Source organism: Carcharhinus amblyrhynchos, unplaced genomic scaffold (genome assembly GCF_965287045.1).
Source record: "Carcharhinus amblyrhynchos unplaced genomic scaffold, sCarAmb.v2.hapA scaffold_467, whole genome shotgun sequence".
Lineage (NCBI taxonomy): Eukaryota > Metazoa > Chordata > Chondrichthyes > Carcharhiniformes > Carcharhinidae > Carcharhinus > Carcharhinus amblyrhynchos.
The window spans coordinates 81,331-109,198 of NW_027650207.1; the positions used below are offsets into that span (position 1 = coordinate 81,331).

The window sequence follows — 27,868 nt, forward strand, 5'->3', positions numbered from 1 at the left end:
ACCGGAGAAACCCACTAGCCAGGCCCGCCAGGAACACTGAGCAACACGGCCTGGGAAGCAGACGGAATCGACAGAGGAGAGGGAGAGAGGCAGGCGACGCACGAGCTCCTCCCTAACTCCCCCGACTGGCACGGAGATCAGCTCTAAAGAGTCAAGGTCCTGGAAGTAGGCCGCAGGGTCTGGGGGTCAGAGTTCAGAGAGAAAGAGAGCGAGAAGGAGGTCGAGACTGAGGGAGATTACGGAGTAGGCCGCAGGGCCTGAGTGTCTACATTCAGCGAGAGAGCGAGGGAGAAGGAGGTCGAGACTGAGGGAGATTACGAAGTAGGCCGCAGGGCCTGAGTGTCTACATTTACTGAGAGAACGAGAGAGAGAAGGAGGTCGAGACTGAGGGAGATTACGAAGTAGGCCGCAGGGCCTGAGTGTCTACATTTACTGAGAGAACGAGAGAGAGAAGAAGGTTGAGACTGAAGGAGATTACGGAGTAGGCCGCAGGGCCTGAGTGTCTAAATTCAGCAAGAAGCAAGAGAGGAGATCGCAACTGAGGGAGGTTATGGAGTAGGTCACAGGGCCTGAGTGTCTAAATTTAGTAAGAAAGCGAGTGAGAAGGAGATCGCAACTGAGTGAGATTACAGAGTAGGCCCCACGGCCTGATTGTCTGAATTCAGCAAGAAAGAGAGTGAAAGGAGGTCGAGACTGAGGGAGATTACGGAGTAGGCCGCAGGGCCTGAGTGTCTACATTCAGCTAGAGAGTGAGGGAGAAGGAGGTCGAGACTGAGGGAGATTACGGAGTAGGCCGCAGGGCCTGAGTGTCTACATTCAGCGAGGGAGAAGGAGGTCGAGAATGAGGGAGGTTACAGAATAGGCTGCAGGGCCTGAGTGCCTGAGTTCAGCAAAAAACAGAACGAGAAGGAGTCCGAGGCTGAACGAGGCTGCAGAGTAGGCCTCAGGGCCTGAGTGTCTGAGTTTAACAAGGGAAGAGATAGAAGTCAAGACAGTGTGAGGTTAGCAACGCCTCCCGAAGACGTTAGTGCCGCGAGAGGACAAGTTCATTCCTCCCCCGACAACCGCCCCCCTCAATCCCACCGGGCCAGTTGAGAGGGGAGGGACGGGGCCCATCATTGTTGGCCAACTTCCTTGGACTGAGGCGAGGAGCGGCGGGGGAAATGAGGCAGTGAGAAGGGAGGGGCAGCAGCAGCCCACCAGGCTGGGGAAGCCTGCCGAGGAAAGAGCGAGACCGACGAAAGGAGTAAGAGCGAGGACTGACAAAGCCCTTTCCCCTCCCCCTACCAACTCCCTCCCCCCCTCGGACCGGGTATCACCAACCGACGTGGGAAAGCTTGCTGAAGGCCAAGGCCTAAGTGACAGGAAGATTGTGTAACCCCTACAGGAGTTGGGGAGAGGGGAGTCCTTTCCAAAATAGCTGCTTGAGACACAGGAGGCAATCGGTAGACTAGGCTGAGAAAAATGGGGGGACAATCGAGAAGGGGAGGGATAGATTAGATTGAGAAGGATGGGGATCTAGGAAGGGAGGGGTCGATTAGATTGAGAAGGGGACATCTAGAAGGGGAGAGGTAGATTAGATTAAGAAGGGGGGATCTAGGGTTGATCAGATTGAGAAGGGTAGGGGGGATCTAGGAGAGGACGGGTGGAGGGGGGGCAAGGGGTAAGATTAGCCAGAGTTTGAGAAGGGGGAGAGGGTCTGGCGGGGTAAGATGGCACTGTGCAGTGTGGAGAACTCCCTGGAGGCCCTTCGGGACGCGGCCTGCGACAAGGACGAGGCAGTGCGCCAGCAGATTGTGCTGTCCCTGTGCGGGTTGGGCCTCCAGCACACCCAGCTAGTGTTAGAGTCCTGCCTCAACTACCTGAGCAAGCACAGCCAGCTGGAGGAGGGGCACCGCACGGCCATCTTGCGCAGCATGGAGCTGGTAGTCCGGGACGCCGGGAGCCGGCTCGACCAGCTGCTGGCCAGGAAGCTGATTGCCGCGGTGACCCAGGAGTTGATCAAGCCCGACGAAGCCCTGGGTGAGATCTCCAAAGCGGCCTATGGCGACCTGCTAGTGGGCCTGGGGGCCAGCTTCGTGGAGGAGGTGTTGGAGGAGACACTACAAAGCTTCAAGGCCGGGGTGCTGCCCGAGCCCTGGGTGGTGCGGGCGGTGGCCCACTTGGCTGCAGCCAACGCCCAGGGCATGGCACCCTACCTGCCCGCCATCTTTAAGGCTGTCATCCCCATGTTAGCTTTGGCCAAGACCGAGAGAATGAAGGTGGCCTTGGCCGGAGCCCTGAGCTTTCTCAGTCACAGCGTCCTCAAGCAACAGGAGAGCGTGAAGGAGCCGGCGCCGAGGAAGGAGGCCTTCTTCTCGGAGATCCACGCCGCCTACGAGACCCTCTTCAATAGCTGGCTCCAGCTGAAGGAGCCCAAGGTGAGGATGGAGGTTCTGGCAGCCCTGGGCGACTTGGCACCTGTCATGGCTCCGCACAAACTGCAGGAGGAGGCGCCCAGGCTCCTGCCCGTCGTCGCTGCCTTCTACAAGAAGCACCACGAGCCCTTTCACGTCACCCGCTGCCTGCGCCAAGTGCTGGAGGTGGCCACCAAGATGGACACCCGGGCCCTGGAGCTGCAGCTGGACGGCCTGCTGCACACCCTCCACCACCAGGTCTGCCTGCCGCTGGACTCCGAGAGCGAGCAGGCCGCCAACCACCAGGGCGAGCTGCTGGCCTGCTTCGCCGCACTGGCGCGGGTGTCGGCCGACGGCCTCCTCAAGTTCCTGGTGCACAAGCTGGCCAACAGCGAGCGGAGCCGCCTGGGAACCCTGACCGTCCTGCACCACCTGGTGGCCACGCTGCCCCACGAGCTGCTGGAGGGCCGGCAGGCAGTGTTGCTGGCTGGCATGCGGGCCCCGCTCCAAGACCCCAGCAACCGCACCAAGAGGATGGTGCTGGAGGTGGTGGCCAGCATGGCTGGCCGGGCCTTCCTGGAGCTGGAGGGCGGGGTGGCCATGTTGGAGTTTGTGGTGTGCCAGTGCAGCCTGCCCGATGCCCGGCACCCCGGCGTCCCAGCAAAGCCCGGCGAGATCTCCGACACCGAGCTCAAGGCCACCGCCCAGGCTTTGATGGACCAATTGGTGAACATGGACAAGATGTTGCCCGTTCTTTGGCCCTCGCTGCTGGAATTCGTCACCCCGGTGCAGTACACCCATGCCCTGGCTGTCACCTGCCGCAGCCTGGAGATCCTGGCCTCCAAGAAGCGAAGCGCGGGGATGGACCTCGAGCTCAACTACGACACCCGGCCCAGCCTGCCCTCCCCCCAGGCCCTGCTGGCCCGCCTTTTGGTGGTGGCCTCCTTGCCTTACGAGGGGCAGGGCCGCGGGATGCCGGCCCTCAAGCTCCTGCTGGCCCTCAGCCCCACCCTCCACGACCAGCTGGAGAAGCTGTGGGCTACGGAAATCCCCCCGTTGCTGGATTACCTTGCAGACCACGGGCCCGAGATGGCGGCGCAGCAGCAGTGGGAGAAGAACCTCTTGCTACTGCTTTTCCGCACGGTGGAGGCACTGGCCGACGGCCACTGGATGGGCCGGCTGGGCGAGGAGATGGCCAACCACGTCAATGCCTGGCACAGCACTGCCCTGGTGTCCTACCCCCACGTCTCGCGGGAGAAGCAGTTCCTCTACAAGTGCCTGGGCATCGTCCTCCAGCACACCAGCAACCCTGAGTCCGTGCACCAGCAACTCCAGGAGATGCTCTTCAGCGTCCAACACAGCGAGGCTCTGGAGCGCGAGGGAGCGGCCATTGGCGTGGGCTTCTGCGCCATGACCCACTTCGACAAGACGCTGGCCCGCCTGGAGGAACTCGTCAAGCTGGACGCCCTGAAGAAGACGGTGAACTTCTTCAACACTCTGATCGAGAAGGTGGACAGCGATCTTGAGAAGGTAAAAAGCACCCTGATTCTCTGCTATGGCTACGTGGCCCTGTACGCCCCCCAGGACCTCCTCATGCCCAGGCTGGAGGCGGGCATCCTGCAGCACATGGTCAACCTGTCCAATACCAAGGTGCTGGGCATCAAGATCGAGAGCAAGGACATGGTGCTCAGGCTGAGTCTGGTCAAGGCCGTCACCCTCATTGCCAAGGCCGTGCTGTCCAACAAGTGGCGCCACGCCTACCCCTTTACCCGCAAGGGCGAGCTGCTAGCCAGCATGCAAAGCTTGGTGAAGAGCGAGCCGCGGGCGCAGCTGAAGAGCCCTGTGCGTCAACTGGCGTTGATGGCCTGCACCTATCTGGTCAAGTTGGATCCCCCCCTCAACCGGGCCTACATCACCGAGCTGATCAAGACCAGCCTGGACAGCGTGCTGGGCCTCCCTCCTCCTCTGACGGAGGCAGAGAGGGGCTGTGAGGAGGGCACGGAGCGGGAAGACCTCCACGCCGAGACACTGGCCGCCCTGCAGGGCCTACTGAACGAGATCCTGCTGCGGGTGCTCTCCCCCGATGGGCTGCAGGCCATCTTCAAGCACATGGAGGGCTGGATCATCTCCACCCGAGACCACGAGCGGGAACAGGCGCTGGACATCACCGCCAAGATGACTGCCCTCTACCTGGAGCGGATGGTGGTGCGCTCCGAGGGGGAGTTCGCCCACCTGGGCACCATGGTGGGCCGCCTGGTGCCACGCTGCACCGACCCAGTGCTGAGAGTGCGCCAACTGGCAATGGGCAGCATCCACACCCTCTTCTGCATCCACCTACGCTACGCAGGGCGTGCAGAGGGCGAACGGGACGAGCTGGTGGAGCACCTGAAGATAATCGGGGCACGGTTGGAGCAGACGGAGAGTCAGGTCTTGCTGCGGGTCTGCTCCGACCTGGCCAAGGTAATCTCGCGGCGCCTGCCCCAGGAGCAAGTCAGCACGCTACTCTTCGTCCTCTTTGAGGGGCTGGACGATCACTATTATAACTGTTCCAGCGCTGCTTCCATCGTCATGAACACCCTAATCCGTTCGTGCGCCACCGTGTTGGAGGGCCACGTCTCCGAGATCCTCAAGGCACTCCACATCCGTCTCCAGTGGATCACCAGCGAACAAGTCAAGCTCTCCATGATCCACTTTATCTGCGTGTTGGCCTCCCAGAGCACGGCCGAGGTGGTGTCCTGCCTACTCTGCTTGCCGCTGCCCTTCGACAGGTATACCAGCGACATCTGGCGAGCGTTGGCCGCGGAACCCATCCTGGCCGCCCGCACCATGGAGCTGCTGATGGAGGCGCTCAGCAAGCACCTGGTCCCCGGCGAGCGCTCCGCCTCGCTGGTCCGCAAGAGCGAAACCGTCTGCTCCGCCCTGGAGCCCCTGGCCATCATCTGCGCCCTGAGTGAGATGTTGGCCAGTCCCGAGTCAGCCGTGGCCGTCAGGAACCTCTTTCCCCGGCTCTTCAGCACCCTGCTCCTCCACCTGAGCTCCAGCGTGGGCGTGGAGTTCCCCAAGGAGCTCTTCACCGTGGGCAGCGCCAAGGAGTGGAAAGTCTCCCTGCGCGCCAAGCGAAGCACCTTCGACGTCTGCAACTACTCAACGGAGACCCTCAAGGCCGTGCTGACGGCGGGCCGCGGCCAGAGCGTGGTGGCCGCCATGGAGGAGGCGGGCGGCTGGGCACTCGCCCGCAGCTCGGAGGGGCACCATGAGGGCGTGGCCCTGCTGGCCCGCGCCATGGCCAATCACGCCCGGGCCCAGCTGGTGGGCATCGTCCACCAGCTGACTGCCGCCCTGCCCAGTGCGCCCAAGCACCAGCGGGTCACCCTGGCCGCCTTCCTGGGCGAGCTCCTGGGCCAACCGGTGGTGGCCGAGCTGCAGTTGACGGACGTTCTCCTGGCCAGCCTGCTGGCCTGCACCGGAGACGTGGTGCCCATTGTCCGGCTGCTGTGCCTGCGGGGCCTGGGTGGGGTGCTGACGGGCGACCCGCAGAGGGTGGGCCTCTACGCCACCAAGCTGGCGGACGCCATGGTCGCCGGCATCAGCGAGGGCGAGGACCCCCGCCATCTGGTCAAGCTGGAAGCCATGGGCTGCCTGAGCCGGCTGCTGGGCCTGCTCGAGGAGGGCAGCGTTCGTGGCCCATTGGCCAACATCATCCTGGCCACCCAGCCCCTCTTCGAGAACGAGAACGAGCGGGTCCGGGCAGAGGCCTTTGCCCTCTTTGGGAGCCTGTCCCGCTTCGGGGAAGGAGAGCTACGGCAGGCCTATGTGGAACAGGTCCACGCCAGCCTGGTCAGCCTCATCCTCCACGTGGATGATGGCAGTGCCAGCGCGGCCAAAGCCTGTCGGGCAGCGTTGCGGGCATGTGGACCCCTGATCGGCTCCGACAGTCTGTCTGCCCTGTTCCAGAGCGCGCTGGTCGAAGAGAAGCTGGACTACTGGGCCTTCCTCCACGACCTCAGCCGTGCCATCGCCTCCGACTTCCCTGCTAAGGTCAACATCTACCTGGTGGTGGCCGTCACCTTCTTCAAGAGCCTTTTGCCCGACATCCGGGGCAACGCCGTCATTTTCACCGCCTGCCTGCTCCACAAGCTGCCCCGCAAGTACCACCAGGCCGTCCCCAGTGGCAACATCTGCCTAGACATCGTCGCCATGTTACAGGACCCGGTGCCCGGGGTCCGCGTCAAGGTGGCCAAAGCCCTGAGTCTCCTGCACTGAAAGGACGTCGAGGGTGGGTGAGGTCAGAGGAGGAAGAAGAGGAGGAGGAAGAGGAGGAGAAGGAGGAGGAGGAAGAGCGAAGATTGGCCCACCTTACAGACAATGCCTTGACGTCCAATGGATTCCCAAGAGAGGTCAAAGGGCCCAGAGGGGTCACCAAGAAGCGCGGATGTTTGGAGTTGAGCGTTTCGGGGACTCACGGTTGTGAAGATATTGGCGAAGATAGAAGTGTTCTCAACGTGGAAGAAAAGCCGGGACAACTGCTTGGCGTGGTACATGAGGGCACGTCGCACTGCCTGCTGTGCCACAACAGGGCAGACACGATGGCATAGTGTGAATAAAATAGTGTTCATTTGCCAAGTTCATTATTGTGGATTCATTTTAAGCCAAACTTCACACTACAACGCGGGGAATGAGTGAGGCAGCAATTTATGGATTCAAACCATACTTGGGGCTGTAATCCAGACTGTTTATCCAGTAGGAGGGTCAGTGCTGAGGGAGCGCCGCACTGTCAGAGGGTCAGTGCTGAGGGAGCGCCGCACGGTCGGAGGGTCAGTGCTGAGGGAGCGCCGCACTGTCAGAGGGTCAGTGCTGAGGGAGCGCCGCACTGTCAGAGGGTCAGTGCTGAGGGAGCGCCGCACTGTCAGAGGGTCAGTGCTGGGGGAGCGCCGCACTGTCAGAGGGTCAGGACTCCAATTTGAAAGTGTGGCTGCCATGATGCGCGCCTTGGACGGCGTGGAGAGTCAGTTTGGAGTGCTTGGGCTTCTGGTGGGTGGAGCATGGGGGTGAATTTGCCTGGATTGGCTGGGTTGCAGGTGCCTTCCCTGGGCATGAGATTTCAGACTGGGGTCGGTGATGGTGTTTGGTTAGGGTTTAAATCTGCAGAGCCTGCCCATGTTGTACATGTCTTCACCAGGTTTGAGCATTCAGATTAGGGTCCTGGCTGGGTTGCAAGTGTTGCCCAAGGGTGTGAGGTTTCAGATTAGGGTCAGTCGAGGACACTAAAGGACAATTTAGCACGGCCAATCCACCTAACCCGCACATCTTTGTGAATTATTGAACCCTCTGCTCAGCTGGATAAAGAGAGAGACAGTCAGATTCCCGTCACTCCACTACTCGGTCACCAGGGGAGAAGGAACAGTCGGTTGATGATTTCCATACTAGAAAAGAATTGGTTAATGAGTTGTCCTGTCGGCCGGCGACTGCGCTGGGGCTTTCACGAGTGGAGACGGGCTTAATTTTCACTTTACGGTGAAACTGGAAAGTGTGGCCGCTCGGAGGAGCCCCCGGGTCGGTGTGAATATTCAGTTTGGGGTGCTTGGGCTCATGGTGGGTGGAGCAAGGGGGGCAATTTGCCTGGGTTGGAGGTGCCTTCCCCAGGCATGAAATTTCAGATTGGGGTCGGTGATGGACACTAAGGGACAATTTAGCATAGCCAATCCACCTAAACTGCACATCCTTGTAAGTTATTGAATCCTCTGCTTAGCCGAAAAAAGCGACAGAGTCAGATGCTGGAAGGTGGATTGGCCATGCTAAGTTGCCCCTTAGTGTCCAAAGATGTGCAGGTTAGGGGTTGGCCATGCTAAATTGCCCCTTAGTGTCCAAAGATGTGCAGGTTAGGTGGATTGGCCATGCTAAATTGCCCCTTAGTGTCCAAAGATGTGCAGGTTAGGTGGATTGGCCATGCTAAATTGCCCCTTAGTGCCCAAAGATGTGCAGGTTAGGTGGATTGGCCATGCTAAATTGCCCCTTAGTGCCCAAAGATGTGCAGGTTAGGTGGATTGGCCATGCTAAATTGCCCCTTAGTGCCCAAAGATGTGCAGGTTAGGTGGATTGGCCATGCTAAATTGTCCATTAGTATCCAAAGATGAGCGGGTTAGGTGGATTGGCCATGCTAAATTGCCCCTTAGTGTCCAAAGATGTGCTGGTTAGGTGGATTGGCCATGCTAAATTGTCCCTTAGTGTCCAAAGATGTGTAGGTTAGGTGGATTGGCCATGCTAAATTACCTCTCAGTGGACCTGAACAGGCGCCGGAGTGTGGCAATTGAGGGATTTTTACTGTCTTCAATGCAGTGTTAATGTAAAGCCTGCTTGTAACACTAACAATTTAGGGTGGGTAGGGGTGGGCTGGCGTGAGATGCTCTCTGTTGGAGAGTCGGTGTATTCTCAATGTGCCGAATGGCCTCCTTCTGCACTGTAGGGATAAGGCAAGAACATTGGGAGTTGTCTCTCTCTCTCTCTTTCACTCCCCATTGCGCTCGGGGGGGTGGAGCTCTCCCCCTAGATTTTGCGCCGAGTTTCTCTTGACATTTCTCTCTCTCTCTCTCAGTCACAAGGGAGTATCTCGCAGGAACGTACACCTGTATTTTTATGGGGGCACATGTCTTTCTGATCTGAAGAAGTTTGAATAATTTTCCCTCTGTCGTGCCCTGTGAGTGCTGGGTTGGCTGGTAGCCTGGGAGCCAGAAATAAACTGGTGACTCAACCCTCGCTGTCATCCAATACCTTCCTGCAGCAAAAACATCTCCATCGATTTATTAGCAGTTAACTCGAAGCAGTCCAGCCCTTTCATGGAGTCCTTTGTCAGTACAAGGGTTTCAGATGGAGCTTGTCAAATACTTGCATGTGAGGCTCTGTCGCCTATGCTAACACTGTAGCACTGAGGGAGTACCGCACTGTCAGAGGGTCAGTAATGAGGGAGTGCCGCACTTCCGGGGGTCAGTACTGAGGGAGTGCCACACTATCAGAGGGTCAGTGCAGAGGGAGTGCCGCACTGTCAGAGGGTCAGTGCAGAGGGAGTGCCGCACTGTCAGAGGGTCAGTGCAGAGGGAGTGCCGCACTGTCAGAGGGTCAGTGCTGAGGGAGTGCCGCACTGTCAGAGGGTCAGTACTGAGGGAGTGCCGCACTGTCAGAGGGTCAGTGCTGAGGGAGTGCCACACTGTCGGAGGGTCAGTGCTCAGGTAGTGCCGCACTGTCAGAGGGTCAGTACTGAGGGAGTGCCGCACTGTCAGAGGGTCAGTGCTGAGGGAGTGCCGCACTGTCGGATGGTCAGTGTTGAGGGAGCGCCGCACTGTCGGAGGGTCAGTGTTGAGGGAGTGCCGCACTGTCAGAGGGTCAGTGCAGAGGGAGTGCCGCACTGTCAGAGGGTCAGTGCTGAGGGAGTGCCGTGCTGTCAGAGGGTCAGTAATAAGGCATTATACCAAAGTGCCAGGCCTCTTGTTGGTGTGAAGGATTCCCCTGGCACTATTGGAGGGAATGCAGCAGGTCATCACCTGGGTGCCAATGTACCTCCCTCAATGAACTCCACGGGGAAAGGAAACACAGAGGAACAGGGATGATACTGTCTGTTGGATCTTGCTGTGTACATACTGAAGCAGCCCTGTCATATGACAGTGTGGCTCTGCAATGAAAACGTTCCTTGTTTTGGAATCACAGGCCAGATTCCCAAATTTTATTGGGAGCCAGACAAAACCCCAAGTAGTTTTCTCTTCTGGCGTAAGAGTGAGGATAGGATGCTTTTCTCTGGAGTACTTGCACAGGCAAATTAGAGATTTTTTATAGTCAAGCAAACTTTACTTAATAATTCAGTTAAATATAACTCTAACAAATGAAGCAGCTTAACTATTAACAGTTGAACAATACCTGAAATTGAAATGTAATTTTTAACTTATCATTGTTTCAGTTCCAAATAAGCAACATTCCTCTCACTGATTTAAACACTACGTTTAATGACTGTAGATGGTCTCAATTCTCTCAGACAGAAGGAGTTCCAGAAGACTGCAAAGTCCCTCTCACTTTGACCAGGTTTCAACTGCAAACTAAACTACCTTCTGCAAAAAGTTTCTTTTTTCCCTCTGCGCTACAGGCCCCGGCCTGCACACAAACCACATCATCGCATGACACTGTCAATCATTCTATCTGAAATCCCAGGGTAACTGAAGAAAAGTTCGTTCGCTCTACTTTCACATAACCACTTGCAAGGTTGAAATGAGTAATTATTCTGCTCTTCCAGCATCTGAGCTGCATTCCTGCCAGCCAAACCGACTGATTGTACAATTAAGCTGAATTTTGAATTTCCCTTTCCAGACACTCACCATCCTCTGAGGGAAAACATTGCTCCTCTGGGCCCTTTTGTATCTCTCCCCTCTCACCTTAAACATATGCCCTGTAGTTTTATTGACTCTTAACTGCCCCCTGTTTGAATTGGGCCAAATGAGACACTCAATTCAAGGGGGCAATTAAGAGTGGGCAACAAATATTGGGCCTTACGAGCAATGTCCCACATATCCCCTCGAAAGAAAAGTTTATTTATTACTGTCACAAGTAAGGCTTACATGAACACTGCAGTGAAGTTACTGTGAAAATCCCCTAGTTGGCACACTCTGGCGCCTGTTCGGGAGTAAAGAAGTCAATGTCCAATTTTTGAAATCACCCCCGATTCAACAGCAAATGTTCTTTTTCAAAGGAGTTGGGGGCTACATATTTGAATTTGCAAGACAGGGTGGCACGTTGGCATAGTGGGTTAGCACTGCTGCCTCACAGTGCCAGAGACCCGGGTTCAATTCCGGCCTTGGGTCACAGTTCAGAGTCTGCACGTTCTCCCTGTGTCTGCCTGGGTTTCCTCCAGGTGCTCCGATTTCTTCCCGCAGCCTGAAAGATGTGCTGGTTAGGGGGATTAGCCATGCTAAATTGCCCTTCAGTGTCTAGAGATGTGTAGGTTAGATGGATTGGCCATGATAAATTGCCCCTTAGTGTCCAAAGATGAGTAGTTAAGGCGATTGGCCGTGCTAAATTGTCCCTTAGTGTCCAAATATTTGTAGATTGGGTGGGCTGGCTCTGCTAAATTGTCCCTTAGTGTAAAAGATATGCAGGTTAGGTGGAATGGCCATGCTAAATTGCCCCTTAGCATCCAAAGATGTGCAGGTTAGATGGAATGACCATGCCAAATTGCCCCTTAGCATCAAAATATGTGCAGGTTAGAGGGATTGGCCATGCTAAATTGTCGCTTAGTTTCCAAAGATGTGTAGGTTAAGTGGAGTAGCCGTGCTAAATTGCCTCTTAGTGTTGAAAGATGGTGGGTTAGGTGGATTGACCATGCTGAATAACCCCTTACCGTCCAAAGATGTGCAGGTTAGGTGGATTGGCCATGCTAAATAGCCCTTTAGCATTGAAAGATGTGCGGGTTCGGTGGATTGGCCATGCCAAATTGCCCCTCAGTGTCCAAAGGTGTGCTGGTTAGGTGCTGAATTCTCCCTCAGTGTACCCGAATAGGTGCCAGAGTGTGGCGACTGGGGAGTTTCCACAGTTACTTCATTGCAGTGTTACTTGTGACACTAACAAATAAACTAAACCAAAACAATTAAGTTTCCAAAGCATTTATTTGTGTTTGCAAGGCATTTTTTTTCATTTGCTAAGATGTCCATTTGTATTTGCAATAGGTCAATTTGCAAGCCATACTTTTGAGTTTCCAAGACATTTCTGAGTTTGCAGGGCGTTTATCTGAGCTGGTAAACTTTTCCTCCTTCGCTTGCAAAGGGAAAACAAATGTGCAAGCTTGTGAGTTTTGCAGATGGAGGGGCTAAATTCGGGTCTTGACCGTCTGACATTTGAGGGTGTGAGTGGAGAGGGGTAGTGGTTGAGAAAGGGTGCATCGGGTCTTTATAAATAACTCGCCCTTTCTGCTTCTTGCTGATCTGGAACAGGTTTGGCCAAGGGGGAGGGCAGGAGCTCCGTGAACCACGCCGGGAGCTTGTCCCTCTGTCATTCAGCTGGGAGATTTGATTTTGATTTGATCTGTTATTGTCACGTGTATTAGCGTACCGTGAAAAGAATTGTTTACAGACAAAGTTCATAGAGAAGGAAAGGAGAGGGTGCAGAATGTAGTGTTACAGTCACAGCGAGGGTGAGAAAGAACAACTTAATATTTGACTTGATTATTGTCACATGTATTGGAATACGGTTAAAAGTATTGCTTCTTGCGCGCTATACAGACAAAGTATACTGTTCATAGAGAAGGAAAGGAGACAGTGCAGAATATAGTGTTACAGGTACAGCGAGGGTGTATAGAACAAAGAACAAACAACAACACAGCACGGGAAACAGGCCCTTTGGCTCAACGAGCCTGTGCCGCCATTTTAACATTGTGAGTCCCCTCTTCTTCCATGACCCTTGTCTACGCTTATGGCACTCCACATTGGAAACCAGATTGAGGGGAGGCTAATTTAGGCACAATTTGTTACACCAGCCTAACAGCACACCTTTGGGGTGTGGGGAGAAAGATCGACTTGATATTGGATTGGATTTATTATTGTCACATGTATTAGTCTACAGTGAAGTGTTGCTTCTTGCGTGCTATACAAAGCATACCTTTCATAGAGTACACAGGGAGAAGGAAAGGAGAGGGTGCAGAATGTAGTGGTTACAGTCATGACTAGGGTGCAGAGAAGGATCAATTTAATGCAAGGTAAGTCCATTCAAAAGTCTGACAGCAGCAGGGAAGAAGCCGTTCCTGAGCAGTTGGTACGCGATCTCAGACCTTTGTATCTTTCTCCGGACGGAAGAAGGTGGAAGGGAGAATGTCCGGGATGCGTGGGGTCCTTAATTATGCTGGTTGCTTTGCCGAGGCAGCGGGAAGTATAGACAGAGTCAATTGATGGGAGGCTGGTTTGCGTGATGGATTGGGCTACATTCACGACCTTTTGTAGTTCCTCGCAGTCTTGGGCAGAGCAGGAGCTGTGATACGTCTGGAAAGAATGCTTTCTGTGGTGCATCTGTAAAAGTTGGTGACAGTCATAGCTGACATGCCAAATTTCCTTAGTCTTCTGAGAAAGTAGAGGCGTTGGTGGGGCTTTCTTAACTGTAGTGTCGGCATTGTTGGGGGAGGGGGGGAACCAGGACAGGTTGTTGGTGATCTGGACACCTAGAAACTTGAAGCTCTCAGTCCTTACTACTTGGTCCCCATTGATGTAGACAGGGGCATGTTCTCCTTTATGCTTCCTGAACTCGATGACAATCTCCTTCGTTTTGTTGACATTGAGGGAGAGATTATTGTTGAGCGATGTATTCCCATCCGCTGTGGGGTTGGTTAGGAAGCGACTACATATCGCACCATGCCTTGCTGGGGCCAGGGGGAAGAGCGGGGTGCTGGGAGAGGCCAGAGTTACTTGATAGGAAAACTTATGTATTCATGTCACAAATTGGCTTACATTAACACTGCAATGAAGTTACTGTGAAAATCCTCTAGTTGCCACAGTCCGGGTTACACTGAGGGAGAATTTAGCACCTAACCAGCATGTCTTTTAGACTCTGGGAGGAAACCAGAACACCCGGACGAAACCCACGCAGACACGAGGAGAATGTGCAGACTCTGCACAGACACTGGTCCGAGCTGGGAATCGAACCCAGTTCCCTGGTGCTGTGAGGCAGCAGTGTTAACCACTGTGCCACCATGCTACCCATTGAACACAGGATATTAGGAACAGGAGGAGACCATTCACTCCTTTGAGACTAGTCTGCCATTCAATATGATCTTTATTCATTGGTGGGACATGGGCATCACTGGCTGTGCCAGCATTTATTGCCCATCCCTAGTTGCTCCCTGGAGGGCAGTTGAGAGTCAACCACATTGCTGTGGCTCTGGAGTCACATGTAGGGTCAGACTGGATAAGGACAGCAGATTTCCTTCCCTAATGGGAATCAGATGGGTTTATCTGACAATTGGCAATGGGTCATCAGAAGATTCTTAATTCCAGATATTTTTTATTGAATTCAAATTCCACCACCTGCTGTGGTGGGATTCGAACCCAGATAGGCTGATCTCATGAATCAGGGGACATGGATATGTTGGGGGAGGAGCAAATTCGTAGGCAGGAGGGGAAGATGTATTAGTGTGGTGGAAGGATATTTGTCTGGGAGGAGGGGTATTAGAGTGTGGGGAGGAGTATTAGAGTGGAGGGAGGAATATTAAAGCGGAGCAAAGGGTATTAGAGTGGGGGAGGGGCTATTAGAGTCAGGGGGTATTAGCGTGAAGGGAGGGGTATTAGAGTGAGGGGAGGGCTATTAGAGTGGAGGGAGGGGTATTTATGTGGGAAGAAGGAATTGGAGTGGAGGGAGGGGTACTGGAGTGGGGGAGGTGGTATTAGAATGCAGAAGGGAATTAGAGTGGGAGTGGTATTTGTGTGGGAAGGGGGTATTAAAGTGGGGGGAGGGGTATTGGAGTGGGGTTATGCATATTAGGCTGGAGGGAGAGGTACTGGAGTGGGGGAGGGGGCATTGGGGTGGGGGAGGAGGCACTGGAGTGGGGGGAGGGGGTATTGGAGTGCGGGGAGGGGGTATTAGAGTGGGGGGAGGGAGTATTAGAGGGGGGAGGCGTTATTGGAGTGGGGGAGGGCATATTGGAGTGGGGGAGGGTGTATTTGTATGGAGGGGGTTTTGGATTGGGGAGGGGTATTTGTATGGGAGGAGGGGGTATTGGAGTGGGGAGGGATTATTAGAGTGGGGGAGGAGGTATTAGATTGGGGGGAGGGGTATTGGAGTGGGGAGAGGTATTTGTATGGGGGGGTATTGAAGTGGGAGGGGTATTGAAGTGGGGAGGGGTATTTATGTGGGGGAGGGGGTAATGGGGTGGGGAGGTGGGAGAGGCCCTTGGTGGAGGCATGAATATAAATGAAGTGGGCGTGGCCACTTTGGCAGCTGGGCAGTGAGTCCACCGCTGAAGGGAATGAGAAGGGGGCGGTGCCTTTGGGGGTGCGGCCCCACCTCTTTATGAATATTAATCTGGAGTGTGTGGCTGCTGAGATAGAGAGTAGGCGGAGCGCTGGGCTCCCACCCATCCATGAATATGCATGAAAAGGGGCACGGCCTCTGGTGTCGCTGTGCACTGGGGGAGTTGATGAATGGGGACGAGTGGCAGTGGGCGTGATACCCGGTGGTGCTGTCCCGCCCCCTTTGATGAATATGCATGAAGGGGCGTGGCAGCCACTCACTTGGGAGTGTGCTGAGCTGACCCGATGAAAAATAAAAGCAAAATGCTGCGGATGGTGCAAGCTGAAACCAAGGGAGAAATCGCTGGGGTATCTGAGCAGCATCTGTGGGGAGAGAATAGAGCCGACGTTTGGAGTCTGGACGCCCCTTCATCAGAGCTGTTGGTTGGGCCCCTGGTTAGGGTGTGGCGGTGCTATGGCCCCGTCCCCTTAATGAATATAAGAAATAGGAGCAGGAGTAGGCTATCTAGCCCTTCGAGCCTGCCCCACCATTCAATAAGATCATGGCTGATCTGATGGTGGTTCAGTTCCACTTTCCCGCCTGCTCCCCATAACCCTTAATTCCCTTGTTGATTAGAAATCTATCTTGTCTGCGACTTAAACACAATTACCGAGGTAGCCTCCACCACTTCAATGGGCAGAGAATTCCAGAGATTCACTACCCTCTGGGAGAAGAAGTTCCTCCTCAACTTCCCCCCCCCCCCCCCCGTATTTTGAGGCTGTGCCCTCTAGTTCTTGTTTCCATTCTAAGTGGAAATAATCTCTCTGCTTCTACCCTGTCTAGCCCCTTCATTAGCTTATATGTCTCTATAAGATCTCCCCTCAGCCTTCTAAACTCCAATGAGTACACAGGCCCAGTCTACTCACTCAATCTCTCCTCACAGGCTAACCCCCTCATCTCCGGAATCAACCTGGTGAACCTTCTCTGTACCCCCCTCCAAAGCCAATATATCCTTTCGCAAATAAGGGGGCCAAAACTGCACATAGTACTCCAGTTGCGGCCTCACCAGTGCCCTGTACAGTTGCAGCGAGACCTCCCTGCTTTTATATTCTATCCCCCCTCACGATAAAGGCCAACATCCCATTCGCCTTCTTGATCACCTGCTGAGCCTGCAGACTGGGTTTTTGAGATTAGAACGTAAGAAATAGGAGCAGGAGTAGGCCAACTAGCCCGCCAAGCCTGCCCCGCCATTCAATAAGATCACGGCTGATCTGAAGTGGATCAGTTCCACTTTCCCGCTTTCTCCCCATAACCCTTTCTTCCCTTTCTATCAAAAACCTATCTACCGGTGACTTAAATATATTTAGCGAGGTAGCCTCCACCACTTCAACAGGCAGGGAATTCCAGAGATTCACCATCCTTCGAGTGAAGAAGTTCCTCCTCAACTCTGATCTAAACTATTCCCCCTTTTATCTTGAGGCTGTGCCCTCTAGTCCTGCTATCCTTTCTAAGCGGGAAGAATCTCTCTACCTCATGCACAAGGATTCGTGCACAAGGACCCCCAGGTCCCTCTGCACTGTAGCATGTTATAATTTTTCACCGTTTAAACAATAGTCCATTTTACTACTATTCCTTCCAAAGTGGATAACCTCACACTTACCAACGTTATGCTCCATCTGCCAGATTCTTGCCCACTCACTCAGCCTATCCAAATCTCTCTGCAGACTTTCTGTGTCCTCCACGCAATTCGCTTTCCCACTCATCTTTGTGTCAAACTTTGTTACCCTACGCTCGGTCCCCTCCTCCAGATCGTCTACATATATGGTTAAATAGTTGAGGCCCCAGCACGCGATCTCTGCGGCACACGACTAGTCGCTGATTGCCAAGCGGAAAAAAGCGCCCATTTATTCCGGCTCTCTGCTTCCTGTTCGGTAGCCAATCCTCAATCCAGGCTAACACTTTACCCCCAGCTCCGTGTACCTTTGTCTTACGCAGCAACCCTTTTGTGAGGCACCTTATCGAGTGCCTGCTGGAAATCTAAATGCACCACATCCACTGGTTCCCCTCTACCAACCGCACTCGCTATAGCTTCACAAAATTCCAGTTCATTGGTCAAATGCGACTTTCCCTTCATGAATCCGTGCTGGATTGAACTGTTCTATTCCTGCTATTTCTTCCTTAATGATAGGTTCCAGCCCAGCTACCGATGTTAAGCTGACAGGCCTGTAGTTCCCTGCCTTTATCATTAATTTTCCCTGTCTCATTACACATACGGGCCCGGGACGTTCTGGCTCCCGTGGGCACTGAGGGAGACTGAGCCGCATTCGGGGACAGGAGGCGCGCCGGTTAGTACGCATGCGCACCGAGAGGGTCCGCGCTCCGTGATGAATGTGACAGGCGGAGCGGCGGTTGGCGCGCATGCGCTCTGGTGGGCCCGAGCCGCATTCGGAATACGAAACGGAGCGTCGGTTGGTGCGCATGCGCCCTGATGGCCCGAGCCGCAATCGGAAAGTGGTTGCTGCGCATGCGCACTGAGAGGGCCCGAGCCCCCGTTCGGAATGCGAAAAGGGACGCCGCGGTTGCTGCGCATGCGCACCGAGGGGGCCCGCGCTGTATTCGGAATGTGAAGGGAGCTGTGGCGGTTGGTGCGCGTGCGCTCTGATGGGCCCGAGCTGTGTTCAGAATCGGAAAGGATGCGCGTCGGTTAGTGCGCATGCGCATCGAGAGGGCCCGAGCCGCGTTCGGAACGCGAAAGGGGGCGCCGCGGTTGCTGCGCATGCGCACCGAGAGGGCCCGCGCTGCATTCGGGACGTGAAAAGAAGTGCGGCGGTTGCTGCGCATGCGCACCGAGAGGGCCCGAGCTGTTTTCGGAATGTGACAGGCTACGCGGCGGTTGCTGCGCATGCGCTCTGATGGCCCGAGCTGTGTTCGGAATGTGAAAGGATGCGCGGCGGTTGGTGCGCGTGCGCCCCGGGAGGGTCTGCGCTCTCCGGTGAATGCGGCCGGGAGTGGCGGTTGGCGCGCCTGCGCACAGAGAGGTGGCCGGGCACCTCACTGAAGACCCTGAGGGCGCGCCGGGGGGGCGTGGCCCCTTCTGTAGCGGCTGCGCACTGGGGGCGTCGTCATGAATAGGAATGAAATAATGGGCGGGGATATGCATGTAAATAAGGAACGGGGAGGGGACACGAATGTAAATAAGGAAGGGGGCGGGGATATGAATCTAAATGAGGAAGGGGCGGTGTCGGAGGCCGGGCCCCGCCTCCCATTTTAATGCATATGGATGAGGCGGCTCCATATTAATGAGGCGGGCGGTTGGAGAGGCGAGTGTCGCGCGGGGCGGAGGGAGCGGCGGGCATCAGTGAGGGAGTGCGGTAGTGAGGGAGTGAGTGCAACCTCAGGACAGCCGGAAGGGTCAGCAGCATGTCGCGGCCGCAGAGTGACCACGAGCGGCGCAAGCAGATCAGTGTCCGCGGACTGGCCGGAGTGGAGAATGTCACCGACATCAAGCGCAACTTCAACCGGCACCTGCACTTCACCCTGGTGAAGGACCGCAATGTGGCCACCTCCAGGGACTACTACCAGGCACTGGCCCACACCGTCAGGGACCACCTGGTGGGCAGGTGGATCCGCACCCAGCAGTACTACTACGAGAAGGACCCCAAGGTGAGCACCCAAGGGTGGGGGGAGCACCCTACACAGCACCCAGGGGTGGCTGGCACACCCACACCATCAGGGACCACCTGGTGGGCAGGTGGATCCGCACCCAGCAGTACTACTACGAGAAGGACCCCAAAGTGAGCACCCAGGGGTGGGGGGGAGCACCCTACACAGCACCCAGCACCCGACACCCCAGCACCCACACCGGCAGGGACCACCTGGCGGGCAGCTGGATCCGCACCCAGCAGTACTACTACGAGAAGGACCCCAAGGTGAGCACCCAAGGGTGGGGGGAGCACCCTACACAGCACCCAGGGGTGGCTGGCACACCCACACCATCAGGGACCACCTGGTGGGCAGGTGGATCCGCACCCAGCAGTATTACTATGAGAAGGACCCCAAGGTGAGCACCCAGGGGTGGGGAGCACCTTGAAATAGCACCCAATACAGCACCCAGGGGTGGGTGGCACACCCACACCGCAGCACCCACACCGTCAGGGACCACCTGGCGGGCAGGTGGATCCGCACCCAGCAGTACTACTACGAGAAGGACCCCAAAGTGAGCACCCAGGGGTGGGGGGAGCACCCTACACAGCACCCAGCACCCGACACCCCAGCACCCACACCGGCAGGGACCACCTGGCGGGCAGGTGGATCCGCACCCAGCAGTACTACTACGAGAAGGACCCCAAAGTGAGCACCCAGGGGTGGGGGGAGCACCCTACACAGCACCCAAGGGTGGCTGGCACACCCACACCGTCAGGGACCACCTGGTGGGCAGCTGGATCCGCACCCAGCAGTACTACTATGAGAAGGACCCCAAGGTGAGCACCCAGGGGTGGGGAGCACCTTGAAATAGCACCCAACACAGCACCCGGGGGTGGGTGGCACACCCACACCGCAGCACCCACACCGTCAGGGACCACCTGGCGGGCAGGTGGATCCGCACCCAGCAGTACCACTATGAGAAGGACCCCAAGGTGAGCACCCTGAAACAGCACCTATGGGTGGGGGCACCCAGAGGGCACCTACAAACCAGCACCCACACTGTCAGAAACCACCTGGTGGGCAGGTAGATCTGCACACAGCGGTACTACTACAAAAAGGACCGCAAGGTGAGCACCCAGGGGTAGGGAGCACCTTGGATCAGCACCCAGGGGTGGGTGGCACACCCACACTGCAGCACCCACACTGTCATAGACCACCTGGTGGACAAGTGGACCCACACCCAGTGGTATTACTATGAGAAGGACCCAAAGGGGGGGCACCCAGGGGTGGGGGGGGCACTCTACACAACACCCAGGGGTGAGGGGGCACACCCCAGCACTCGGGAGGGGGCACCCTACTCAGCACCTGGGGAGGCACCCTACACAGCACCCACGGGTGAATGGATACCCAACACCCCCCCCCACCCCAGTGCCATCCTATACAGCACCCAGGGTGGGGGACACAGAGACCACCTGGTGGGCAGGTGGATCCGCACCCAGGGGTGGGGGCACCCAGCAGTACTACTATGAGAAGGACCCAAAAATGAGCACCCAGGGATGGGGTGGGGGATACACCCTACACAGCACCCAGGAGTGGGGAGAGGTTGGGAGCAACCAGGGGAGGGGGTGCACCCAGGAATGGGGGAGGAAGGGGTGCACCCAGGAGTGGAATGGAAGGGGGGGGGGGTCACCCGGGAGTGGGGAGGGACCCTGCACAGCATCCAGGGGGCACACAAGGGTGGGAGGACATCCTGAACAGCTGTTGGGTTTGGGTCTGTCACTGTATAACACTGGGGTACAGTACAGGTGGGGACGGGGCTGTTGCTGTATAACACTGGGGTACAGTACTGGTGGGGACGGGTCTGTCGCTGTATAACACTGGGGTACAGTACAGGTGGGAACGGGTCTGTCACTGTATAACACTGGGGTACGGTACAGGTGGGGACGGGTCTGTCACTGTATAACACTGGGGTACAGTACAGGTGGGGACGGGTCTGTCACTGTATAACACTGGGGTACAGTACAGGTGGGGACGGGTCTGTCACTGTATAACACTGGGGTACAGTACTGGTGGGGACGGGTCTGTCACTGTATAACACTGGGGTACAGTACTGGTGGGGACGGGTCTGTCACTGTATAACACTGGGGTACAGTACTGGTGGGGACGGGTCTGTCACTGTATAACACTGGGGTACAGTACTGGTGGGGACGGGTCTGTCACTGTATAACACTGGGGTACAGTACTGGTGGGGACAGGTCTGTCACTGTATAACACTGGGGTACAGTACTGGTGGGGACGGGTCTGTCGCTGTATAACACTGGGGTACAGTACTGGTGGGGACAGGTCTGTCACTGTATAACACTGGGGTACAGTATTGGTGGGGACAGGTCTGTCACTGTATAACACTGGGGTACAGTACTGGTGGGGTCGGGTCTGTCACTGTATAACACTGGGGTACAGTACTGGTGGGGACGGGTCTGTCGCTGTGTAACACTGGGGTACAGTACTGGTGGGGACGGGTCTGTCGCTGTGTAACACTGGGGCACAGTACTGGTGGGGACGGGTCTGTCGCTGTGTAACACTGGGGTACAGTACTGGTGGGGACGGGTCTGTCGCTGTGTAACACTGGGGTACAGTACTGGTGGGGACGGGTCTGTCACTGTACAACACTGGGGTACAGTACTGGTGGGGACGGGTCTGTCACTGCAAAGCGCTGGGGTAAGACTTTTCTCCAAGGCAGGACAAACACACAGTTTGAACTGTGACCGACTCTTGTTACACTCATTATCAAAGCCGTCTCTGCTTTCCCCTGGGAGGGCTTGTGTTACGGCTATGACCTCGTGTTCAATTGCCCCTCCCATTCCCCCCCCAACCTCCCTGATAGGAATGGATAAGGTTGAAGGATTACTGTGTCCTCAGATGTGTTCCTCCCTGACTAACTATCCTCTGTCCCGCTGTTATACAGCGACAGACCCGTCCCCACCAGTACTGTACCCCAGTGTTATACAGTGACAGACCCGTCCCCACCAGTACTGTACCCCAGTGTTATACAGTGACAGACCTGTCCCCACCAATACTGTACCCCAGTGTTATACAGTGACAGACCCATCCCCACCAATACTGTACCCCAGTGTTATACAGTGACAGACCCGTCCCCACCAGTACTGTACCCCAGTGTTATACAGTGACAGACCCGTCCCCACCAGTACTGTACCCCAGTGTTATACAGTGACAGACCCGCCCCCACCAGTACTGTACCCCAGTGTTATACAGTGACAGACCCGTCCCCACCAGTACTGTACCCCAGTGTTATACAGTGACAGACCCGTCCCCACCAGTACTGTACCCCAGTGTTATACAGTGACAGACCCGTCCCCACCAGTACTGTACCCCAGTGTTATACAGTGACAGACCCATCCCCACCAGTACTGTACCCCAGTGTTATACAGTGACAGACCCGTCCCCACCAGTACTGTACCCCAGTGTTATACAGAGACAGACCCGTCCCCACCAGTACTGTACCCCAGTGTTATACAGTGACAGACCCATCCCCACCAGTACTGTACCCCAGTGTTATACAGTGACAGACCCGTCCCCACCAGTACTGTACCCCAGTGTTATACAGCGACAGACCCGTCCCCCTGTACCCCAGTGTTATACAGCGACAGACCCGTCCCCCTGTACCCCAGTGTTATACAGTGACAGACTCGTCCCCACCAGTACTGTACCCCAGTGTTATACAGTGACAGACCCGTCCCCACCAGTACTGTACCCCAGTGTTATACAGAGACAGACCCGTCCCCACCAGTACTGTACCCCAGTGTTATACAGTGACAGACCCGTCCCCACCAGTACTGTACCCCAGTGTTATACAGTGACAGACCCGTCCCCACCAGTACTGTACCCCAGTGTTATACAGTGACAGACCCGTCCCCACCGCTGCTGTACTATACCGAATACAGTTGATTCAGTCTATACACATACTGCCTTTTTACACCTGCCCCTTGCGCGTGCGTGCGCGCACAGTTGGGGGGGTATCTCGCTCACTCCTGCGGTGAGCTAGCTCTATTCATAATTTTTCCAATGTGAGATTAACCTCGGTGTTTCTGCTCGCCAAGGGTATCTAGGGCGACGTAGGCCTAGGCTGGCAGGTGGAGTTCCAACACTGTGACCCCCGGGAATGCAGACCCAGGTCTGAGGGGCTAATTGCTCCCCCACCTCCTGTGCTAGGACTGAGTGAGGGGCTGCCTCTGCGCTCTCAGCCTCTGCCTAGACCACCCCCCCTTCCTCCCCCCCACTCGACCTCAGGTCCGCCGACTCTGCCACCATCGTGTCTGCAGCCATGACACCCTGCAGCACTGCACAGCGCAGGTTACTGGAAAATATCCTCAATTATAGGCCATCAATCTTTGTTGACAGCCCGTGAAAAGCAATCTGCAGCAGCCACTGTCCTGTCCTCCATCGGGCTGCTGCTGCTTTCTGAAGGTTATTCAAGGGGACGTGAGACAGAGCAGAGTTACAGTGGGCACAGTAATGTCTCACTGGGAGAGTCCAGGGCATGCCAACTATCTCACCCCTCTGTCTGTTCCTTTCTCAAACTAAGCTGAATTGGGTTTTCCCTCTCCTTCCCCCACTGTCTCCTCACCCTCGCGCAGCTCTCCCCCGTCCATCCCTGCTGTGTTCCTGCGCCCGTGTAACATAGACTGAGCCTGCAGGGACTCAAATGTCAAACTGCCAAAGAAGAGCGCAGCTTCCCCCATCTTATCAGAGCAGGCTGCCTCGGAGCTGCACAGAAATAGTAACTCGAGCGTCCCGGGACAGTAAGAAAAGCACATTCCGACCTCAGCGTGGGTGCCCGAGATGGAGATTTCGCTGACAGTGCAGCGCTCCCTCGGTACTGGCACAAGGGGAGGGGGCAAAAAGGCTCCCAAGCTGAAATGTGGAGTAGCTGCTTTGCAAAGACCTCCTCCTTGAGGATAAATGGAGGAGGGAGTGAAGACTCCCGGGCGAGGGTGTGGGAGGGAGCGAGGACACCCGGGGTGTGGGGGGGGGGGGGGTGCGGTTTGGAGGAAGTGAGGACCCCCAGGTGGAGGGGTAGGGGAGAGGGAGGGGGGGGCGAGGATCCCTGGGGATGGGGGGAGAGAGGAAGCAAGGACCCCCACAGCCAAGGAGGTGGGTGGTGAGGGAAGACCCTCAGACCGAGAAGAGGGGTGGGGGGAGTGAGGACCCCTAGGTGAGTGGGGTGGGGGGGTGGGTGGACCCCCGGACGGCGTGAGGGGGGGGGAGGGACCTCCAGGCGAGGGATTGGGGGAGGGTGGGACCCTAGGTGATGGGGTTGGGGGAGGGAGGGACCCCTGGACAATGGGGGAGGGGGGGGGGAGGGAGCAGAGAGGGGAGGGAGGACCCCCAAGGGGGGAAGTGAGGGCCCCTAGGGGGGAAGGAGTGGGAGTGTGCGAGGATACCCAATCCACCTCTGTGAAGGGGGTGCTCTGGGTAACTATTCCTCTGACCCTTGAATGTTTAACTGAGTTCTGCTAGGGTTTTTTTTGCATGGAGGAGTGTGTGTGGGAGCTGCTGTTCTTTCACCCCTGCCCCTCCCAATGGAAGAAGGTGGAAGAGAGAATGTATGGGGGGAATCCTTGATTATGCCGGCTGCTTTTCCCGAGGCAGCGGGAAGCATAGACGGAGTCAGTGGATGGGAGGCTGGTTTGTGTGGTGGGACTGGGCTACGTTCACAATGTTTTGTAGTTGCTACCAGTCTTGGGCAGAGCAGGAGCAATAGCACAGCCAATGCACCTAACCCGAATATCTTTGGAGTGTGCGAGGAAACTGGAGCACCCAGAAGAAACCCACGCAGACACGGGGAGAACGTGCAGACTCCACGCAGACAGTGACCCAAGCTGGGAATCGAACCCAGGTCCCTGGTGCTGTGAGATGGCAGTGCTAACCCACTGTGCCGCCCAAAAGCTCTCAAAAGATCCATGCTTAGAAGGACAGTGATAGGAGCATTGAGTTGCTGACTAGAAATTAGAAGCAGGAGGAGGCCACTTGGCCCTTCCAGTCCTGCTCCCGCATTCACTTTGATCATCGCTGATCATTAAATTCAATATCCTGATTTCACCCCCCCCACCCCCCCACCATATCCCTCGATCCCTTCAGCCCCAAGAGCGATATCTAATTTCTTCCTGAAATCTCTCAACGTTTTGGCCTCAACTACTTTCTGTGGGAGTGAATTCCACCGCTCTCTGGGTGAAGAACTTTCTCCTCACCTCAGTCCTAAAAGGTTTACCCCCTTATCCTCAGACCATGACCCTCTAGTTCTGGACTCCCCCCACCATGGGAAACATTCTTTCTGAATCTACCCTGTTTACTCAGAATCTACAGTACAGAAGAAGGCCATTCGGCCCATCGAGCCTGCTCCGACAACAATCCCACCCAGGTCCTATCCCTGTAATCCCACCTATTTACCCTCCTAATCACCCTGACACCAAGGGGTAATTTAGCATGGCCAATCCACCTAACCTACACATCTTTGGAATGTGGGAGGAAACCAGAGCACCCGGAGGAAACCCATGCAGACATGGGGAGAATGTGCAAACTGCGCACAGACAGTGCCAAAAGCCGGGAATCGAACCCAGGTCCCTGGCGCTGTGAGGCAGCAGTGCTAACCAGTGTGTCACCATGCTGTAGTGAGTCCCCAGTAGTGTGAGGAGTCCAGAACTAGGGGGGGTCACAGTTTGAGGATAAGGGGTGAACCTTTTAGGACTGAGGTGAGGGGAAATTTCTTCACCCAGAGAGCAGTGGAATTCACTCCCACAGAAAGTAGTTGAGGCCAAAACGTTGTGTGATTTCAGGAAGGAATTAGATATCGCTCTGGGGGCGAAAGGGATCGAGGGATATGGGGGAAATCAGGAATTTGAATTTGATGATCAAAATGAATGGTGAAGCAGGCTGGAAGGGCCGAATGGCCTCCTCCTGTTCTCGTTTCTATGTATTAGCTGTTAAGAATGGACAAGGAAGTTGCAGTGCTGATTGATCAGGATGCGGCTGGAGGGGCTGAGTGGCCTCCTGCTGACCCTGTGATGGATTGTCTGGAGCCTCACTGGCAGGGTGTGGGTAGTCCCACCGAGGGTGAAACGCAGCAAGTTCTGTGTGGAGCTGAACCCACACCGCAGTCTTTCTCAGCGTCCCCTCGTTCACCAGGGAGTGTCGCATCGCTTTCTCCTTGTCCGCTCCGGTGTGCTGGAGGTCTGTGTCCCTGGAGAGCTGGGCCGGAGAGGGGAACCTGTGAAGGTCAGGGCAGAGAGGTGGCTGCCTGCGAGTGGGGAAAGGTAGTGGGGTCGGAGTGGGACTTGTACCTTTTGGAAATGCCGGAAACATTTCACAGCTGAAGGTCACCGCTGTGAGACGGGGAACATAAGAACATAAGAAATAGAAATAGGAGCAGGAGTAGGCCATCTAGCCCTTCGAGCCTGCCCCACCATTCAATAAGATCATGGCTGATCTGTCGTGGCTCAGTTCCACATTCCCGCCCTCTCCCCATAACCCTTAATCCCCTCTCTTATCAAAAACCCATCAACCCGCGTCTTAAAAATATTTAGCGAGGCAGCCTCCACCACCTCAACGGGCAGAGAATTCCAGAGATTCACCACCCTTTGAGTGAAGAAGTTCCTCCTCAACTCCGTTCTAAACCGCCCTCCCTTTATCTTGAGGCTGTGCCCTCTAGTCCTACTGTCCTTTCTGAGCGGGAAAAGTCTCTCCACCTCTATGCTATCCATCCCATTCATCATCTCATACGTCTCAATGAGATCTCCCCTCATTCTTCTAAACTCTAACGAGTACAAGCCTAGTTTATTCAGCCTCTCCTCATAGCTCAACCCCCTCAACTCCGGTATCAGCCTAGTAAACCTCCTCTGCACTCCCTCCAAGGCCAAAATATCCTTGCGTAAGTACGGCGACCAAAACTGCACACAGTACTCCAGCTGCGGCCTCACCAATGCCCTATACAGCTGCAGCAAGACCTCCCTACTTTTATATTCAATCCCCCTCGCTATGAAGGCCAGCATCCCATTCGCCTTCCTGACCACCTGCTGCACCTGCAAGCTGGGTTTTTGCGACTCATGCACAAGGACCCCAAGGTCCCTCTGCACCGTCGCCTGCTGCAGTTTTTCGCCACGTAAGTAATAATCCTTCCTACCATTATTCCTACCAAAGTGGACCACCTCGCACTTGCCAATATTAAATTCCATTTGCCAGTTCCTGGCCCATTCGCCCAGCCTATCTAGATTCTTCTGTAGACTCTCCACACCCTCCGCACAATTTGCCGTTCCACCAATCTTGGTGTCATCAGCAAATTTCGACACCCTACACTCGGTTCCCTCCTCCAGATCATCTATATAAATGGTAAATAGCTGAGGCCCCAGCACCGACCCCTGGGGCACTCCACTAGTCACCATCCGCCAATCCGAATAACACCCATTGACCCCCACTCTCTGCCTCCTATTTGACAACCAATCCTCTATCCACGCTAACACCCTACCCCCAACTCCATGTCCCCTGACCTTCTGCAATAACCTCTTGTGAGGTACCTTGTCAAACGCCTTCTGAAAATCCAGAAAGGCCACATCCACTGGCTCTCCTCTATCCACCGCCCTAGACACATCCTCATAGAACTCCAGTAAATTTGTCAGACACGACTTCCCTTTAATGAAACCGTGCTGCGTCTGCTCTATCAAGCAATTCCTCTCAAGATGCCTCGCTATTTCCTCCTTGATGACGGATTCTAACATTTTACCTACAACAGACATTAAACTAACCGGCCTATAATTCCCTGCCTTTTGCCTGGCACCCTTCTTAAACAA

At 55.6% G+C, this 27,868-nt stretch overlaps 1 protein-coding gene and 1 pseudogene across 1 annotated transcript in view; both read left to right on the forward strand.

The window, feature by feature from the left end:
* Positions 1-1,712: 1,712 nt before the first annotated feature.
* On the forward strand, positions 1,713-6,659 carry LOC145339443 (maestro heat-like repeat-containing protein family member 1 pseudogene; annotated as a pseudogene).
* Positions 6,660-18,680: 12,021 nt separating this feature from the next.
* LOC145339444 (glycogen phosphorylase, muscle form-like) overlaps positions 18,681-27,868 on the forward strand; it is a gene marked incomplete at its 3' end in the record, with an annotated part of 34,499 nt that continues 25,311 nt past the window's right edge. The window contains exon 1 of the mRNA XM_080183913.1: positions 18,681-19,025. Within this exon, the coding sequence (XP_080040039.1) occupies positions 18,783-19,025 (243 nt within the window). The remainder of the gene's footprint in view (positions 19,026-27,868) is intronic.